The 20,707-nt window shown below is 39.0% G+C and overlaps 1 protein-coding gene across 1 annotated transcript in view; it reads left to right on the forward strand.

Moving 5' to 3' along the window:
- Positions 1-20,707, forward strand: part of MLLT3 (MLLT3 super elongation complex subunit) — a 121,696-nt gene that overhangs the window by 63,254 nt on the left and 37,735 nt on the right. The window contains exons 4-5 of the mRNA XM_048292211.1: positions 1,061-1,204; positions 13,270-13,389. Coding sequence (XP_048148168.1) covers positions 1,061-1,204; positions 13,270-13,389 — 264 coding nt within the window. The remainder of the gene's footprint in view (positions 1-1,060; positions 1,205-13,269; positions 13,390-20,707) is intronic.

The following is a 20,707-nucleotide window of genomic DNA, read 5'->3' on the forward strand; positions in this document are numbered from 1 at the left end:
CTGAACAGAGCATGCATTCTGATTATATGCAGTGTTGGATATGTGCTAGGGTTCTGCTGTATCTCTTCCTACTCTTCCCTCATGGTTCCCTTTTTCCTGAAACTTTTTTTCAAGTTGCCATTTTATTTTTGTTCTTTTCTAAGGCTTGATTTTTTGACTTCCATTGCACATCAGGACCTTTGGAGGAAGGGCCACTTAATAGCATCTTAAAAAAGCACTTAATGCACATACAGCTTCTAGAAGGATTGTGTAAATGTGTAACACAAAATGTACACAGTTTGTAATACCAGATAGAAGATACTGAAGTCTGTCTGATGCCACCAGTGTCCTTCTCCAGCTGAGGCTTTCTCAGAGCACTAGAGCACTGGTGATATCTCCCAAGATAAATTTGCCTTTTCTGTTTTTTCTCTTTCCATATTGGTACAGGGAACATTCAATTTCATTTTTTCACTGCAGTGGCAGAGAATTTTAATTGCTTGAAAGTTCTGGTGGAACACTTGAAATCTATCTGACCACACTTGTTCAAGGCAATGAAGTTTCTTTAAGAAATGAGCAGACCCCATAAGTAAGAGATCAAATGTAGTTGGCTGCAGTAGATTCATACTTCCCCCTTTCTATAACTTGTGAAGAAAACGATAGTTTAGCTTCAGTGGAGACATTTGTGTTCAAAACTTACTACACTGTCTTCAGTACTCTCTAGGGCTCAGAAATGTGATTGTGTTTTTGATTTAGTTACCTTGTCTCAGCTGAATCATGATACTTGCCTATATGCCTGTCTATAGCCTGGGCCAAACATGACTTAACAGTGTCAATTAAGCCTTGTCAGGATTTCATGAAATTCATGCATTTTACATTGTGTTATCAAGGGCTGATAGGAGCTTCTGTGATTCTCTAAATTACTGTAGCTCAACTGACGCTTGATTAATTCCATATGTGTCTGAGAACACAGAGAATGGTTAAAAATTATGTCATTTTAATTGACAGTGTTTATGTAGCCTTTGTTTTCAACTTAGTTAGTTTTGGTGCTAGATGTTTCTATCTGGTTATTTTCAACCCTCAGGAAGAACCTAAGAAAGTTCGGTTTGACTATGACTTATTCCTGCACCTTGAAGGCCACCCACCAGTAAATCACCTCCGCTGTGAAAAGCTCACATTCAACAACCCAACAGAGGAATTCAGAAGAAAGCTGCTGAAGGCAGGAGGGGTGAGTCTTGCACCCATGTCAAAAGCCATCACAATAAAGATGTTGCTGCTTGTTGCTGGTGCATGATTACTATATGAGAAAGATTGACCTAACTGTGAAACTACTTAAGTAAAGTGTTTTTGTGATTAACTTCATACAGGAGCTTGGTGTGTGTCTTTAAGGGGAATGGGTGAACAAATTATCATGTGCCTTCCTTAAATACATGATCCTGTGATGGAAGTAATGAGAAAATAGTCTCTTTCATTGAAAGAGAAATGGTTCTATATTAAGCAGAATAAATTCAATAGTTACAAGGTAGAACAAGTCAAAACTTTTAACTACAAACAAACCTGCCTAAATTTATGTAATATGTTACACAGTCTGAATCAGAAAAATGTACCAACTTCTTTATGTGTTGCCAGAATTAAATGATGTGAAAAAGCCAAAGGAAGTTTTCCCATTTGGAGGGATGAGGGGGCCCAAAAGGCCAAACCTTTAGGTTTACGCTTTGTCTGTTAGTGGAAATTGTTCTGCTGTGTTTCACACAATGACAGCATAATTCATTCTGCCAGGGACTGTCAGAGGCTCAGCCATGGGGTCTGCTCAGGACTTCACCCCTCCTCGCCAGGGTGTGAAACTCTCCCTGGATTTGGCTCCACTGCTGGGCCATCTTCATGGGCCTGAGCCTCTCCTGTGTCAGGTTGGGCTGCTGCCTCTTGCCCTCCTTCCACACACCACTGTGAAGAGCCTATGCCTTCTGCATTCCCTCTGATCAGTGCCATGCTGATGGGAGGGAATGGAGGAGCTGTTGGATGCCCCTGAAGCCATCCCTCCTTTGACCTGAGCCAGCTCTAGTCCTGTAGCCACTTCTTGCAGCATGAAGTCTCCCTCCCCACAGTCTCAGTAACCTCCTCTCACCTCCCACCATTTTGTTGTCGGTGTTTGTGTTAGAGATCCAAACTGTAGGCAGTATGTAGATAGAGTCTGACAAAAACCAAGCAGAGGGTACAGTTCCGACCCTCCCCTGGCTCCCAGGGCTGTGGCCACCTCACAAGAATAGCCATCGATAGCTATTGTTGCTGCCTGGGCCCTGGCTCAGCTCACAGCCCTCCCATGCCCAGGGCATGCTCCAGAGCTGTTTTCCAGCCCTAGCATGGCTGCAGGGCTCTGCCTTGCTGGGGCAGTACTTGGTATTTGGCATTTGTCCTCATTGTATTTCATGAGGCTGCTGCTAATCCATTCATCCAGGTGTCCGGGTCCCTCATGCAAGCCCTGCTTGCTCTGAAGTGTCAAGTGCTTTGCTCCCCAGTTGATTGTTTTCTGTAGACCTCATGAGTGTGTTTTGCCTGCTTTACCAAGTCGCTGATAGAGATGCTAAGAAAGCCTTCATGCTGTGAAATTATAAGTTGTTAGTGCCAGTGCCTATCTTTATTTTGAAACAGTCATCATAAAAGTGGGTAACCCTTTTTGGTATCTTTAGACAATAGTAGGTTCTGGGCTGAAGATAAGAGGGAGCTAGTGTGAGAATCTTCTGATTCTGAGTCTGCTGAAGGGAATCTTTGAAAACAAAGCAAAACTAAGTAGCACGTATAGTCTGAAAGACCCTGTTGCCTGTCTATAGAAGAGAACTGTTAAAAAAAAATCAAAATAGAAGCATCAGCAGTGTTTTGTGTTTGCATTTATTAGGAGCGAGAGGATATCTGTGTCTGAACAATATATTGACTTTTTAGTGTGTTTGCAAATAACACATCAAGATTGTATTCTGGAAAACTTTGTGAGCCACTGCTTTAATATTTGTTAACAAGAGACTGGATAAGATTAGTAAGCTTTAACCACAAGTGTAATAAATCTAAATAATGCCAGCAGGGACTTTGGGGTTGGGGAGTAAAGGTTTAAGAGGTTAGAATAGGAAGCTTCCTTTTTATTGCTACTTTTCTGTTCCTTTTAATTTTAGTTTTCTTGAGTTTACAAAAGCAAAAATGTTGCCTAAGTGGGAACAATAAAATGTGGCATGTTTTGATCAAATTCTTTCCCTGAATATATCAGTGTGGTCATTCTTAAAATGCATTGCATCATTGCTTTTTGTCTTCTGAATGCTTCAGCCTGCACGGCTTTTACTTTTTCTCCGTTTCCCTGATTTCTGTCCAAGAAATTATTACCTTCTCCTGAAGTTATCAGTGCTTTCTGCATCCCTCTGTGGACTTTGTGACCTGGGAGTTTATCTGATCAGCTTGACAGAAATAATGTAATAGCATTCTATCTGTCTTGTCCCTAAAAGTTTCTGTGAAGGGCTTACATCTCCTGGTGCTGAGAAGCCCATTACACTTTATGAAATGCTGGAAACAGGCTTTTCTTTGACTCCTGTAGAAACCCTGAAAAGCTGACTTTCCCTTCCAAGTGTGTGAATTCAGTCTGTTGTCTGTTCTATACAGAGCATTAACTTATTTGTAACTTCTATGCTTTAGGCCAAGAAAAGCATTTACAGGATAATAAAGTATGAGATGGTGTTTGCACTTAAAAATAAGTCAAAACAATTAATACTTCTAGCTTATGGCTATCTTCAAGAAAAAATAACAGTAACAAGTTGCTGAATTTTGATAGGCAAGGAATCTGGCAAAATGAAGCTCATGTCCTTCAAAATGAATGAGATACTGTATTAATGTAAAGCACTGAGTGGTAGCATTGAGTGGTGGGCTTTAATGTGGTGGGCTTTTGCTTAGAAACTTTTAAATAATGGTCTAAATTGCATGATTTCTGTGCACCTCAAAACCCAGATCTGATTGGTTTTTCTCCACATATCTCATGAACTGACTGGCGTGAACTACAAAACATGCTTATTTCTCATTTGCATAAGCATATGCATATTACAAATAGTATGTCCTTCTGGAGGGAGAAGTGCAGGCTCACCTGGTACCTGCATGCTGCCATATTCAGTATAGGCTTGCCGCTGTGTTTGTCTTTTGCTGCAGATTCCTTGAATTATCTCTTGGATGCTCTCAATGCCCCTTTTCCCCCACACATATCTTGTGGCAGCCCAAACATTAACTAGTTCTTCTGTCTTTCAGGATAAGAAAGTTTTGTTACCCTTCTCCGTCCTTTGTGTCCAGTGAGGGATACTGGCTATGCTGTAGCTCACTGAGAGTGTAACACTGGGACATCACAAGTAATTAGAAGGTCAGAACTCAGGTGTAGTATGCCTTTGCAGTGCCATTGTGGCCACTTTAGTTAAGGCAAACAGGACATTTAGGGTGGTACCAATCATGTAGATTAGCTCTGTGGAATATTTGTATTGTAGCATTTTATTTGATATCACCAGAATTGAAGCATACATGTGCAGTCAGTCTTCATTATTAGGAGGTCACCAACTTGCTGATTTCTTTTCCAAGAGACTTTTACATTTTCAGCCCTTAGAAGAAGGATTTGATTTGGCTTCAGAGATTCTCTAATCAGGAAGGTAAATAGAAACTTTGGGTTCAGTCTTAAACTTTGCCAGTTGGATATAGCCTTCCACTTTCAGAAATATATTTTCTCCACTGAACTTCCCACAGCGCCTTGAAAAGGTTTAGTTATGCTCAAATCCATCTCTACCATTCACCTGTTTTCAGTTAGCCTATTCTTGTAATTAAAAAAGGAGATGTTTACAGAAGAAATAAAACATTTTCAAGAGTACACTAGACAAATTCAACCAAACCATGCATTGTTTATGTTCTATATCTTTATGTCTATATATATATACACACACATATTCTGAATGACATTCCTTTTACAAAGGTTTGCTGTGGAAATGCTGCCCCTGAGAGTTTTTTGCACCATTTACTCAGTGTAGTATCTCATCATCTGTATACCAGGTATACATGTATACTCATGTGAATTAGCAATCTGTTGCTTGAAATCCCCGAGGATACCCTGGATACAGATGGTGACTTTTAGTTGATCTGTGTCTTACCAAAGCAAGTCATCAAGCTACTGGTAGTGACAGAACTGTATACATGCAGTCTCCTACACAGCTCATTGTCTAGGCACAGCACGAAATTATGCTTGAGTAAGTACAGTAGGAATGAAGTTTTGATCATGCAAACACCAGTAAGCATTGACCCTTATGTGGTCATTCCTACCTAGATTTTTCAGTTACGTTTTGTGATCAGTTTCAGCCTTAAAACATGAGAGAGACCCTGAGGAAAAAGAGATGGCACTCTGATTGCTGAATATGGATTTCAGAAGAGAGAGATGACACTGGGAAATTATAGTCATTAAGAGAAACCTTCAAATTTGAAGAAGTAGATTTTGAATGTTGAATCCCACAGAAAACACTTGCAAACAGGGTCTGATTCCATTTATGTATTTTATATTGTCAGTAGCACTGGTTCTATTGCTTTTTTGGCTTGCATGTTTTTCAATTGCAAGAAAAAATTGAAAATTACACCTACTCTGTTTAATGAGCTAGTAGAAATAAATTAATTTTGAAGATGCTGAATGACAGCTGCCTAATATCTTAGAATTAAATTTTGCCACTGGAAAAAAAGATTTGCTCAGGTGTCACTTGTTTGAATATGATATCACAAATAACCTAATTTCAATTCTTGCAGTAAAAAGTAGTGAAAATATTTTCAGTCTACATTAAGATAGCATGTTGATACTCTCATAGCTGCAAATACTTAAATAAAAATGTTTGTGTTGTTTTGGAAATTTAATTGGAAATTAAACATTTCCACCTTTTTGGCAGGAGGCTCAAAATTGGTTGTTTAATCCAGGAGTATATAGACAACATTAAATAGCTGAATTTTCTTTCCTAAAAGGAAAAATCTTTTCTCTACCTCTTAGAGAGCAGTTACCACTGTGGGCAAAAATAGTAACATTCACTGCTTTATCACAAATGCAAATGGCTGTTAATGGCTTGAGGTTTCATGTTTAGAGGATGCAAGAAATAGGTCACTTTTGGAGTAGTAATGATTCTATTTCATGACAGATGTGTCCTTTACTATTGCTTTCTGTAAAATTCATTAGGAAATACAAGAGCACTGCTTCTGTAACAAGACAGCTCATTCCTTAAAGACAGTTAATCTGTTAATGAGTCAGAGAGACAAAGAATTATTCTGAGTGAAGTGCAATTTTAGAGAAAATTATCAAGGTAAAAATGTAGGTTTTGCCAAAACCCACTGCATTCTGCTGTTTGAGGGTTTTTTCTTATCTTTGTGGTTTTATTGCTTAATGGTTTGAGAAATGTCTTTTCAGTCAGTTGAGATGTCTGCATAGTGCCAGTTCTAAAACCTGTGCTCATAATCCATGTAATGAAGATGAAATCACGGGGATTTCCCTCTTTTCTGCATCCTCCCTCTTTCCTGGCAAATTCCTCTGTGTCAGTTGGAATAGTTGGCTTCTTCCCAGAACCAACCTTAGGTATAATGCTGCTCTAGGGAAGAGATTATCTTTAATGTTATGCTTTTCATATTTAAGTAATTGAATTTTCTTAAAGTACATATTACTTTACTTTCAAGCAAATAACTTCAAATTTTTTTATATTGGTTTAAATATAAATAATAGTTGTTCGGGATGACTGTATTTTTTAGGTAATGATTTATATTTTGGAACTTCAGCCTTAATGGAACTTGTATTGCTGCTAGGTTTTTCTTAGCAGTGTGTTACCCACTGGAATTTTGAAACAAGGTCCACATACCCATGTTCAATAGCTCGTGCTGGGGTCCATGCTGATTTTTTATCATCATGGCTTAAGCTATTAGTGTTGCTGTGGTCATTTAAAATCATTACAACTTTCCCCCCATATTTCAAATGCACTCTTTAATGTTGAAAGAAGTGATGTGTAGGAACCTGTTCTTCACTGTAAAATGACACAGGGTGCAGCAGCCCTGAGCTACACAAAGAGGTCCAGTTGTCTGCTACTGGTGCACGATGAGTACCATTTGTGATGAGTGCTGCCGAAATGCCGTAGTAATGGTTCATTTTTCCCAGAATTTTAATATGTATCTTGTAGCTCTTACTGAAAGTGCTGTTGGAATTTTTCTGCAGCACACTGTGGTAAAGCTCACTGCCTGTTCTGAATATGCTGTATGAGGGTGTTCTTTGATGAGCAGCTCAGTAAATGAAACTGCAACAGGTAGCTTGCTGTGGATCTGATTATTGCAGCTTATTGATGGCCTCCTTTCATTCAGGAAAATTAAAAACTGGGAGACAGGCAACAGATTTTTGATAGTGGCTCATTCACCTGTAGGAGCTCTAATTTGCATTAATAAGGCAATTGTGTTGGTCTGGACCTGTGACAGCTCACACAGTTCCTGACTGTGTAAATACGTGTGTGGGGTGGTAGATCTGTGACTCCTATGCATCAGGCTTGGCATGATCCCAGAGCAGTTTGGGTTGGAAGGAACCGTTACAGGTTATCGAGTCCAACTCCCCTGCTGTGGCAGGGACATCTCCAACTAGATCATGCTGCTCAGAGCCTCACACACCTGACCAAGGGTGGGGCATCCACCACCTTTCTGCACAATGTGTTCCATGGTTCACCATTGTAAAAAAATTCATTGCTATAGATAGTCTAAATTTACCATATTGAAGTTAAAATGATTATCGCTTCTCCTATTGCAACAGTCCCTGCTAAAAAGTCATCCTCCAGTTCTCATGTAGCCCTCCATTAGGTACTGAAAGGCTACTATAAACTGTCCCCAAAGCTTCTCTTCTCCAGGCTAAACAGTCCCAACTCTTTCAGCCTGTACTTGTAGGAAAGGTGCTCTATTCCTCTAATCATGTTGGTGGCCCTCTTCCATACTCTCTCCAATAGGTCCATGTCCTTCCTGTGCTGGGGACCCCAGAGCTGGATGCAGCACTGCAGGTGGGGTCTCACCAGAGCAGAGCAGAGGGGCAGAATCCCCTCCCTGGCCCTGCTGCCCACCCTGCTTTGGATGCAGCCCAGGACACATTTGGCTTTCTGGGCTGTAAGTGCTCGTTGCTGGGTTGTGTCCAGCCTCTCCTCCACCAGCACTTCCAAGTCCTTCTCAGCAGGTCTGCTCTCCATCTGTTCATCCCACAGCCTAGATTGGTACCAGAGGTTGCCCTGGCCCCGGTGCAGCACCCTGCAGTTGTGTGCATTTGTAGAAACAGGCAATTAAAGAAGACCAGCTTTCATGGAACATTTTAAGATTGTTCCTCATTCTTCATGTTATAAGGACATGAAAAGCAAGATCTTGTTTTGAAAGTGAGTTGTTCTTGTTGGGTACATGGGTACTCCAAGTTGTCAAGCATATATTGGTAGATAAATGTTGTCTTCAAAATGTCCATTTTTTTTTTTCTTTAAGGAGACTTCAGAATCAATTGTTAGTAGGTTTAGTACAAGCTACTACAATTTACAAGGTATTACAGTTTCATAATTTTCTCCAAATTGCTGGAATAGGAATAATGGAAGAGAGTTCCTTATTACATTACGGTTATTGGTAGTGCACAGTTGTTCTCTGATCCATTCAGAAGTGATTGAACTACATAAATTAAATGCATGGCAGTTTTTCTTTCCATAGCACTCACTTGTCTTGCAATTGGAATGCCCTTAGAAATACCCTGAGAGAAACTTATTACAAGGGCAGGTGTTGTTAGGATAAGGGAAAATGGCTTCAAACTGAGAGAGAGTAAGTTCAGATATCAGGAAGAAATTATTTACTGTGGTGGTGGGGAAGTGCTGGAACAAGTTGCCCAGAGAAGTTGTGGATGCCGTGTTGCTGGGAGTTTGGATGGCAGTTTGAGCAACCTGATGTAGTGAAATGCGTCCCTGCCCCACAGCTGGGGGATTGGAACAAGATGATCTTTAATGTCCCTTCCAACCCAAACCATTCTATGGTTCTAAGATGCCAGCAGCTCAAATGTTGTGGAGACTGGTCGCTTCAGGTTGATTATTCCTAGCCAATAACGTGAATATCAGTGGCTCTCCTCTATGCACCGTTTTGGGGGGAAAAGTAGGTTTTCCTTTGCCCTTGCCCTGGAAGTTGTCTTTCATTTAAAGCAACTGGTAGACAAAGGTTTTAAATACAAGCTCAACAGCTGAAGATTGGTGAAGTGAATTTTTGGTGAGCTAGAGGGAAGATACACTACCAGCAGAGCAGTTAAATTATGTGAGAGAGATCAGCAGCTCCCCCTCGAGGAAGTTGTAGGCTGCAGTGGAGTCATCCCTCAGCCTTATGTTCTGAACAAGTCAAGTGGTGTCAGCTGCCTTTCCAACACACTGGTTGCCCTCCTCTGGACACATTCTAGTAGTCTGATGATGTCCTTCTTGTACTGAGGTGCCACAGCTGCACATAGGACTCAAGGTGAGGCTACGCCAGTGCAGAGTAGAGCAGGATAATCACCTCCCTTGACATGGTTCTCCATACAGCCTATTCTGCAGCTCCTGTATTATATGTACCCTGGTATTAAACTCTGAAACTAACTGTTCTCTCTTGGCCATCTTTCTAGTGCTTATCCAGTACCAGGTATCCTAATCCACACTTCATAAAAACACTTAAAATATTTGTGAACAAGCCCAACTAATGCCCTACTTTTACACATTCTATTACAGTCATTGTTGCCCCATGAAAGACAAGCTTTGCAGTTAGCTAGATCTCTGCTCTGCTAGATATAGTCAAGCAAAATCTTTGAGGGAGCAGAAAAACTGTAACTAGAACTTCATTTTTTTGCGTGTTTGTGAATTCAGAGTGTGGTTATATGGCTGTCTAAACTGACTTGTTTAAAGACTACTGTTGTCTCACCTTGCTTCATTGACACCAGTACTTAATGTCTTATTCCACTAGTCTGGCTGATCCCACTGACCTGTTGATTTCAGAAGGGACTGAGAAGAAGAATTAGTCATGTTCCAAAGGATTTGTCCCTGAAGTGATTCATTGTGGGTGCAGACAAGTACCAGCTGCAGGTGCCCCTGGCTGCCTGGATCAAGTATGGGCTGCAGCCATGTCCCCCTTCTCTTGAGGTGTATCTCTAGGCAGCTGTAAGATAGCAGGAAACTTGCAATGCAGGAAGGAGGAAACAAGTAAAAAAAGTGCATGTAGGTTGTGCTGGAGAGTTATTGCTATGCGATCAGTGAGCTTTTCTTCTTGCTGCAGTAGTAGTGTCTTGCTGTGATATGCTCATTCCCACTTTTCCATCTTTGGTGTAGCCTTGGCTTAATAGAGGCACGTACACAGACAGGCCCACAGTGAAGCAGCATGTGTTTCCAGTGTGGTAAAAGCAATGTGAAAGTAGGGACTTACTCTGAAAGCTGGTGGAAGTACATCTGCCAGCCTGTGATTCTGTGTTTGACTAATGGGGGAACAAAGGGCAGTTACCCACTGCAGAAATTGCTGTAATTCTGTCAGCAGACGTCTTCCCATAACCTTAAACTGGATATGTAGTTGTCACTTTCCGAAATTTAGCCGAAATGGAAATACATCTTAATTCAAAAAAGTGTTGGTAATATAGGAACTTTTTACATAGATGATCTTGACAAAGAAAACAAACATATTGGATGTTAGTTAGTGTTAATATTAACTTCTTTCTTTGAGAGGTCAAAGTAATTTTTTTGTTGTTGTTATATAGGGGACTTTGATGAGGAGCATATAATTTTTCCTGTCAGAGATCTGTTTGAAAGAGAAGTGTGTGGTTTTTATCTAGGCACCAAAGAGTTAATTTTACATGAGACTTTTTGGTCTCCTGTCATCTTTTTGTCAGCTTTAAAGGTGGTATAGTCTGTAGTCTGAACTGAAGTCCAGTCTTAACTGCATGCATTGTTAATCACATAAAAATTTGGAATTTACAGTAGTATTTTTTTATAGGGTTTGTGAAATTTGTAGGGTTCGTGGTTTGATATGTCCAGATTTTGTTTCCTAAAACCAGTGAAGGATTTATTTTCTCTTGTGTGTAACTGGACTTACCAAATCAGACCTCACATGGTACTAACGCTGTTCATTCCATCCCTCTAAATCTTTCTGTAGACTGTGATCCTGTTTTGAAACAGTCTGTAATATGGAGACTATTAATGGTCCAAATACTTGCCAGAAACTCAGATATCTTAGAAGTCCATGCACTTTAAAAAATAGTCAGCTTTCTAAGAATGCCTGTGTACAATCATGAATATGTAAATATTTCTAAACTACAATGCTTCTGAATTTTAAAAAGAAAATTTATGCAGTGGTTAAACCTCAGTGAGTTTATTTCAGTGAGTCAGACTTCTATGCTTCAGGGAGAAAATGGCAGCTTCCAACATTAGGAGAAAGAATTTTGGCAAAGTTTTTGTTTCTTTGGTTTTAATTTCAGGGTAGGGAAAACCCTGATTCTCCTGACTAAATTTTTCTTCCACATGGATATGCATCTTTTTTGTCATATGAATGTATGAACAAAACTACTTTGGGCAATAAAATTTCTGCCTAAACTCTGTAACTAATGGGTAACTTTGCTTTTTCTGAATGACTGTTTGGTATTATGCAAATGATATGTTCTTAAAAATTTGTGGCTTTAAAAAATACTGCAGAGTTTCACTTAAAGAACAATATTATTTAACACCCATTTGACGTGCTCTATGAGAGAAAATAATGATGGAGACATGCACTTTCTTTACCTGTTGTGCAGGTTTATGGTGTGCACATGTGGCTATAGATTTTCCTTCTGGGTGATTGTTCTTTGTGAGCTTGTGCCTTCTCTTTTATACAGCTGAGTTTAATGCAACCAAAGGCCTTGGCAAGTTGAGATTAAAAAGTATTTTTCCAGCAAAAGGATCACTTATTGTGATTCACAATACCTAATTGCAATCAACATTGCCATGATTACAAGAAGAACGTCGTTGCTCTTGGACAGGTGATTTTTCAGACTTTGGCTTTTGGCAGGCTCTGGTTTAGAACAGCTTAATTGTCTTCTTCTTCCGCCTTTGGAATCTAGCTACAGTGTTGAAAACAGGCTGATAAAAAGTAATTTTTGTTACCTAGATATGTCTCTTAATATTCTCCAGGTTACCATGTATCTTTTGAGCAAAGTGGTCTGCAACAAGATGCATTTGGAGTGGTGTTTAAATAATTTTTTTAGATTTTTTTTAAAATTGAAATCCTGTTTTCAGGAAGCTGTAGGCAATAAAATATCATCCTGACTTGGAGAGGTAGCATTTGAATATACATATCTACATCCTTGATTTCCCAGTATTTTTAATGTAGTATGCTTGAGGCATGCGATGGGTCAGCTCATTCCTATCCCCTGAGTCGGAGGATGTTTTGGTCATCTGAAGAGGCAAGGGTAACCACATATGGCATCCCCAAAACCAGCACCACTTTGTGCATGTGAGCTTGTGGGAAGAGAGGGATGTTTCCTTGCAGGTGCAGAGCTCTGCATTTTCTTTCCAGCTTTGCAGGGCTTGTCAGACAGCAGGTAAAGCCGTCTTTGGCATTTAGAGCTTTGAAACAATAGATAAATGAATGGCTGTGGTAGGAATCATAAAATCCAGGCACAGCAACACTGGAGCAGAAGACAAGATGGTAGCTGGGTTTCCCACAGATGGAAGGATTAATCTTTACATGTCAGGTAACTGCTCAGTAATGGCTGATTTACGTGTGCTTTCTGGAAATGATCTGTTTGTACTTAAGTCTTTAAAATCAAGAAAGGGAGCTAGACCCTTTTAGTAGCAAACTGTCTGCTTGCTTACAAGCCACCCAGTTTATTGTACTCTAGATAACGCAGAAGCTTGAAGTTAAAAGCTGGAATTAGAGACATACTGCTTTTACTTTAAAACCTCAGTCTGTTTTTACAGTGTATCTTTGTGGCGGGTTAACCTTGGCTAACCGTGGTAACTCACTCTGCCTCCTCAACAGGGCAGGGGGAGAGGATAGGGTGGGAAGGTTCATGGGTCAGGACACAGGCAGGGAGGTTGCTTACCGGTTAATATCATGGGCAAAACAGACTCTTGGGGAAAATTAATTAATTACCAGTGTGATTCCATTAAACTATCCCCTCTTGAGATGTGTTTGACATGGATATGTTGGACTTTTATTCTCCTACCAATGTGATTTGCTAGGCAGTTGAGACTCTGTTGTTGGTGGTAATGTTTTACTGACATGCTTTCCCTCTTATGACAGATGATGGTAATGTCAGATGGCACATCGTTTTCTTCAGGGCAGAGCCTTCATCTCCCCAGCCTTCCCAGTAACTCACTGTCTTTTTCTGAAGTGAAGAAGAAATCATCTCATGGGCCAAAGGTGAGACTTATTTTACTAGATGATAGTTGAACCAGTGGTGATTTTCCTGATAATTAAGTTAATTTAAAAAATTCTAGGTTTTTTTGCAATCTTTTAGTGTAGACCAATGTTAGCAGGTCTTGATATTTCTTTGCTGTGTACGTACTGTTTGCCATGTGAAAATACTGCAGTACAAGGATGGCTATGAGAACAAGTGCCGGTGAAGGTTCTCTGGTTTTCGTGTCTGTAAAATTGTTTTCCTCCTTTTCCAGAAGGAATTGTGATAGTCTCTTGTAGTATTAGAGGATTACAGTGATGGAAGTGTGATCCAAGGAAATGTAAAGACTATAGTTAATACTATAATAATCATTTCATTTATTAAGCATTTTTAAGGATAACTGTGTAGAGTGAAACTTGAAGTTGTGTTCTTTAGGATTTTTTATTTTGTTTAAATTCCAGAAGTTAATTCTTTTCTAGATGTTTCAAAGACAGCAATGTGTCATTGGTCTCTAGGACATCAAATTGAATCCCCAACTTAAAATATGGTAAAAAGGTATAGTCCAAGGAACCTCTTGAGTAATACAGATGAATTTTCTGAAACAGCAGGTAATTTCTTGACATGAAATGAACCAATGCTATGGGAAAATAGCAGTGTTGTTGTTTATTCAACAACATGTTGTTGTTTATTCAGATAAGAAGTGCAACGCAAGCCTTTTCTTTGTTCTGTTAAATTGTTTGGGTTTTTATTTTCTTTTGTAGCGTCTTGTTGATTTGAGTTATGGTACTTAATCTTGCAGTGCATGTACTGCAAGGAGCAATACCAGTTCTTATTAATAACTTTCATATTCATTATCTATGCCAAATCTCATATCTTGCATGAATTGTCAGGTAATGAATTAAGGGTATGCCTATGAAAAGATAGTAGGGATACATAATAAGCAAGGACAGGCAAAAAATGTTCTTTGACATGTTTCTGCCTGGTGTGTATTGCACATCAGTGCCTCACAATCTCTAATGCAGGTGGTCTTGCAACATTTAAAGAATATATGGAAGTGTGGTTATTTTCCTCATGAGAAGCAGAGGTATAATCTGAAGATTAAACTGAAGGTGCTTACTTTGGCATGCTAAAATGAGTGTTTAACGCCTCAGAGAAAAGCAGCTGGCTACACCAGATGCTGCAGCAAGGTGCTGCTGGTTAGACTAGGATGTACCTCCATCTACTTGGATACCAAACAAGAGTTGGTCTCACACTTTTCCATCTCTGATAGGGGTTCTTGTGATGTTGGTAGGTAGCTCTCTAGAGTTCATTTTCCAATCACTTCTAAAGAGTTGGCTGTGATGTTGTTTCACCCATGTCTTGCTTTGCATGCCAAAGGAGGTGTGCTGAGGCTTGGGTTAATAAGCAACCCAAACACCTCTAGAAGGACTTCAAAGAGGTACTGACATGATACTGAGTCCTGTACTAATGCTCTGCCTAGTAACCATACACCATGGTAAGTCCTGAATCTCTCAACGTTTTGTAAGCAAGTGTTAACCTGGGATGTTATTTTCCAAACCACATTTAGACAGTGAACTTCTGTCTGATGTGGAAAACTGGCAAGTGTGGAGTGTGATGGAGTGAAGCAGTGTGAAGCGTGTATTTGCTGCACTAGGCCATATAAACTAATGCTTGAAATCTGTCATTTCTTGCTGAAGCAACTCAAACATCTGCAGAATTTGGCCCATAGCATGCAGTTAGGTGAGTCAAGCCTGAGGAGGTTAGACATGCATGACATCTCAGGATTCCATCCCTAGAATTTTTAATAGTGGGGAGAGGTGTTTTTTCAGACACTAGTTTTGTCAGTCCAATATGTAGATATCCAATATGTGGCTATTTGATTTTTCCTGTTCAGCCTGTCCAACTTGGAACACACACTTAAGAGCAGTTGTTCTTTTATCTCATAAAGAAAGACTTGTAAATATCTGCCTTGCTGAGAATCATACACTGTTCTTGAGAAATGGAAACACAAGATAACCTTGGGTTTAGTGTAACAGTAAAGTTTGGGGGTTTTTAATAAGTTCTTGGAGCTGAAAAGCCTTGAATTTTGGTGTTTAGTATTTTTGTTCTGGTTGGAGTGTAGGAAAGTTCCAGCAACTGTACAAGTAGATTTTTGTTTTTGTCTTTTGGAGTAACCCCAGTGATGGAAAAACTTCAGTGTCCAAATTTCATTTAAATATACCTCTAGAATAAGAGTTGCAGGAAAGTCTTGATAATTCTTGGGAAAGTCTTGATAGTTCTTGGGCGTAAGTTGCTTGTACCAAAAGTGTACTCCAGATGTCTGCACTGGGGGAGTTTGGGATTTTTCTGCTGCAGCAATAGCCCTTTGATGTGCTTGGCCTAGTTTTGGTTTGTTTTGTCTGTGAATACCACAGTTAACTTTGAGGTCAGTTTTAAACTTAAAAGTATGGAAAAAACAGAACCTTATGCTTATCTGTTTGCCACTGCAAAGTACCACATAAACTTTATGGTTAGATAAGAATTTAAGTAACAACAGTAAAACCACTGTAACAAAGTGGTATTCTTGGTTTACCATTCACTTATGAAGAATACAATATGGTATGAAGTAAGAGACAACTGTCAGTTTCTGTCACATTCTCTTCTGAAACATATATTAAGTAGAGATGTTTGTATTTCTGAAGTGATTTTTTTCATCTAATTTAATGGGGATGGTATTAGTGAGCCCCGGTATTTTGATTCTAAACCAAGAGCTTTAATCTTGGAAGTACAGATATCCGGCAGACATGTATGAAAACTTTTACTTTATGCATTTTTTCAGAATATAAGAATAGCTGCAGGCTGACTGCAGATACTTGTGTTGCTTTAAATCGGTGCTGTTACTATGCCTGTTTGTATTATATAAATATTACATGCACAGAATAGAGAAGCAGCTTGGTTAGGTTTTTGGAGGGGATGATTATGTCTTTTGCAATGAATTGTAGTATCAGCTGTAATGAAATGAGATTTATTTTATAAACAAAGAAAACAAAAGCTCTTATTCCTGTGTGTGGCCAGATAAAACATAAGTTGTTTCATGCTCCCCCAGTTGGCCTTCACTGTTAAACCAGTGAGCTTTGCAATTCTCCATCTGCTTCTGATTCTTCTGATGTCTGATCATAACAGTTTGGTGGGCTGGGCTAAGTTGAAGTGTGGAAAGTTTTGTAAATTTTTGTGGGAAGCAGGTAAATTCACCTCCTACCCTACAGTATTTTTGGAGGTTCTCAAAATACTGTAGTTCACTTTCTTGGTTTTTTTGCCTCACACCCTCCCCCCCTCCCCCCAGTCAGCTAATGTTGTTATTCAATAATAAACAAGTTTGTATTCAACAGAAATTTGAATTTGCTTTTACTTTTAGGAAAGGAATTACTTTTAGATATCTTTCTTCTCTTTTCCTCTTGAGAGCAATAGGCATATTTGAGACAAATTCTAGTCCACTGGCTTAATGTGGACACATAATTTCAATAGGCATAAAATTTTAAAATTAAAAATGAAAACAATGCACTTTTTTATGATCACTAGTACTAAATTTGTAATCTGAACTCAGAATACAGTACACTGACAAGGCCATGCCAATGTGCTCAATTTAATGACTTCATAAAATATAATGAACTGCTCCTGCCCCTCTTCTTCCTCCGCCCCTCCCAAATGCTCCATTTCTTAATTAGGTTCCTAATGCCTGTCAGCAATTGAGGTTTGCAATGGTATCCAGAAATTACTGCTTATTCAAACTCACCTTAAAACAAATTGGGAGTTACATTTTGTGGTGTGAAGTCAGAACCCAACTCTGTAACGTGTACAGTTCAGCAGCATTTTTTGCCCTGTAGTTACAGAATTGTTTTAATCTGCAAATGTGTTACCTATTGAGCAGCTATCACAGTCCATTTGTGTCTCTCAAATTTACAGGACAATGTGCTCTGTGATTTAAACTTAATTTCATGAGCCCGTTAAGAAATACGAAAACACAACAAACAGTGTTGGTTCCCTTTGCCCAGATTAGTCTATAAAGTGAATTCACCTCCCAAATCACAAAGTTTCTTAGTTTATGACATGTAACTCTTAATCCATGCACTTGGCATCCATAAAAAAATAAGGTTACCTAGCTGAGTGTGAGGGTGCTTATCCTTCCTCCTCTGTCACAATGTTGGCCCACTGTTTCACGGTGGGAAATGTGAAAGCCTGAGCAGTCCAGCTGGTAGTCAAAGTTGGGCTTTTTCTGATAAGCTGATGCTTTATGCCTTTCAGATTGGAGGTATGGTTTATGTAATTCCTGTAAGTTAGAACATGGTGATGAAACTGCCAAAGATGATGGCTGCAGGAGATAGCAATTTCCAGGTGAACATGGCAGCGTAATGGCCCTTTACCTTTTTTGGCCACCTGTCCTGCCTACAATATGCTCTGTGTGTTCCCAGAATCCATCTCAGGCCTTAGCACGAGCTGTGTTGGCCAAAATCTGAGCAGGAATTGAGTACACCAGTCACAGTAGCACAGTGACTTCCTTTGCTGATAAAATCTTAGATTTTTATTGTGCTTTCTAAAATACATATTTTTAAAGATATGTTAGCCCCTTTCATATAGCAGTACTATGAATCTTGAGATACTGTATGTACATGATGTTACTTGGCTTAAGATGATATCTGCAGGTATTTTGACATGCCTGTGTTCCTGTATTATTCTTTTGCATGCTGTTTGTTATGCAACATACCAAAGGCTAACGTTGACTTGGGTTGCTTGCGTATTTGATGAATACACAAATGTAAGCTATGGTGTGCAGATATATTACCTGTCAAAACCCCATGATCCCAGTTTTTTGCATGAACTTGAGAAAAGATTGTTTTGTTTTACTTAATTTACTCTTATTTCTTGCAACACTTATTAAGGTGGAAAAGAGAGAAAGATTTCAACACACTGTCAGATTCTGATAAATAAGAAAATGGTTTGAAAGTGCATTCTGATTTTCATTAAGATCTATGCTGTACATGATATCAATATTCAGCCACCTTTCATCCCCACCAGCATCCTGTGTTCATCATTAGGTTTGATATAACTTACTGGTGAATATAATTTGACTTTTTTCTGTCATACAGATTTTATGTTCCTCTTGCTGTCTCCTCCGTGTTATTGTTGGCTTCTTTTTGGGTCATTGCAGAAATTAAGGAAATAAGAAAAGATACTCTTTTTACTTAGAAAATGAATGCAGATATAAAAGCAGTGGGTTGGCTGCCTTTAAGAAAGGGCGATTCTAAGAGAGCATGTAAGAGGGGTATATCTCATAAGTATGTCACTTATTTGTACTATGATTTCTATGAAAATATCAGCTTCCATGTTGTAGGAAGAGGAAAAAAGTCTGCTTTTAAAATTGAAAAGATGACAGATCTCAAGTTTCTTTTGGTTTTAATAGTACTGTGCCCTAGAACCATTTTCACAGATCTCATCTGTTGGAAAACCTCTAAAATGAGACTCTCCTTCTGAAATGTAAAATACGTGTGCTATATTTAAAATAATGTGCCATAAGGAGAGCAGTAAGAGAGATGTTTTTTCTATCTAGTTTAGTAATGACACATGTTTTATTCCTCCCCAGGGCAACACAGCTCTGGCATGATAGAACGTGATGTGACACTAGAAGCATTAATAATTAGTTCATAAGTCAACTTCTGGTGCTGGTCTTGCATCAAAGGAAATAGTCAACTTTTTTTTTTTTCTGATCTTAAAGAAGAGCACCAGGAAAGGTCTTATGACTCAAGTAAAACATCTCAAGGAGTGCTAAGTGCTTTTTTTTGTTGTTTTTTAATTGCTGGTGTGGGAAATGAGGAAGTGCTTTATGTTTAGACATTCAAATGTCATTATAGTATTGTTCATTGTTGATGCTTCTGGCCAATGTTAATGTTGATATATGTGTTATATAAACATATAGTTAGTTTACCAAATCTGACACAAAAATACATTTGCAGTACATATGCAAGAAGCATCTCATAAAAACATGGAATTGAATAATTTATGTAGCACTGTGTGGAAACTCAGTGTATCACTAAATAAGATAATGAGAAAGGAAGAGCATTTCTAAGTAATTTTTTTTACTTAATTATTTCTACCTATTGCTACAGAGGAGAAGGAAGATATGGCAGATTCTAGACATGTTTCATGTAGACCTTTCAGGTCCTAGAGTATTAAACACTGACTTAACACATCCTGATTGGACAAGTTATAAGTAGCTATATACGAACAAGGAAGCACATCAGTGGATGTAGTCTCAGTCTTCTTTTCTCCTCTAATTGACATGACTTCCATTAGCATGTTAATTCTGCTTCATTTTCTTGGATAGTTTTTTTTCAGAGCAGTTATACTGTGTGCATTATTTTAAAATTAGTCAGCCCTTGTGGAGGATGAGGCTGGCTGTGTCCTGCTTTGGTCCTTTACTTTCTACTGCAGTTCTGCAGCTCTGTCTGTGTTGTGGGTAAAAGGGTGGTTAGGTAAGGTGGAAGACAAGCTGAATATGTTTTCCTCTCTACAGTTCTGTAAATCTGTGGCAGTTTTAGACAGCCAGATACACCACATCTACATACACATCCATTCTAGGTAAAGGAAAAGGGTGTATGCAATACACATTAATGTGTTTCTTTCTAAAAGTTTCTCACTTTCTGGGTAACATGCAGATAGAAATGCTTATAATCAGCCTGGAAGAAAGTAAGCAGTGTAAACTTCTCGACCATAGGTTCCTATAAATTGAAATGTCACTTTGCAGATTTGAAGTAGTATAAAAATGGACCTTGTCTTGTATAGAGTGGGACACGTATTTAGTGTTTATAACAGTGCAGTTAGTCTACTGGGTTTAGTGTTTATAACAGCGCAGTCTACTGGGTGTCTTTGAGATACTGAGAGCCCACTGCTGGCAGTTTCAGTGAAAGAGGGCAGTGCTGGAAATGTTCTTGTCTTTTAAAGATTGCCAGGTGTTAATTCTCAGAAGAAAGGATCCTGTATGACCCATTCTGGATGATTCCTTCTCGTTCTAGCTGCAGATGACCACTTTCCTTGCCACTTCAACTTCTCAAATTCAGCTGAGTGAGGAATGATACTGCTCTGCTGCTTCTGTTTTTATCTCTCTTATAGGTCCTCTGAGTCACCACATTCTGAGAAACACTTCTCACTTAAAACAGTTCTATTAAAAAAAAAATACAATTAAAGGCTCAGTAGAGACTCCAGTATTTACAAAGAAGGAAGCTTTTTCAGCTTTAGGAGGTTTTCCATAAAAAGGCAGTGACTATTGTCTGTCCAATCAAATCTTCCATAACTGGGCTGGACCCAGAG

This window comes from Corvus hawaiiensis, chromosome Z (assembly GCF_020740725.1).
Source record: "Corvus hawaiiensis isolate bCorHaw1 chromosome Z, bCorHaw1.pri.cur, whole genome shotgun sequence".
NCBI classification, from domain to species: domain Eukaryota; kingdom Metazoa; phylum Chordata; class Aves; order Passeriformes; family Corvidae; genus Corvus; species Corvus hawaiiensis.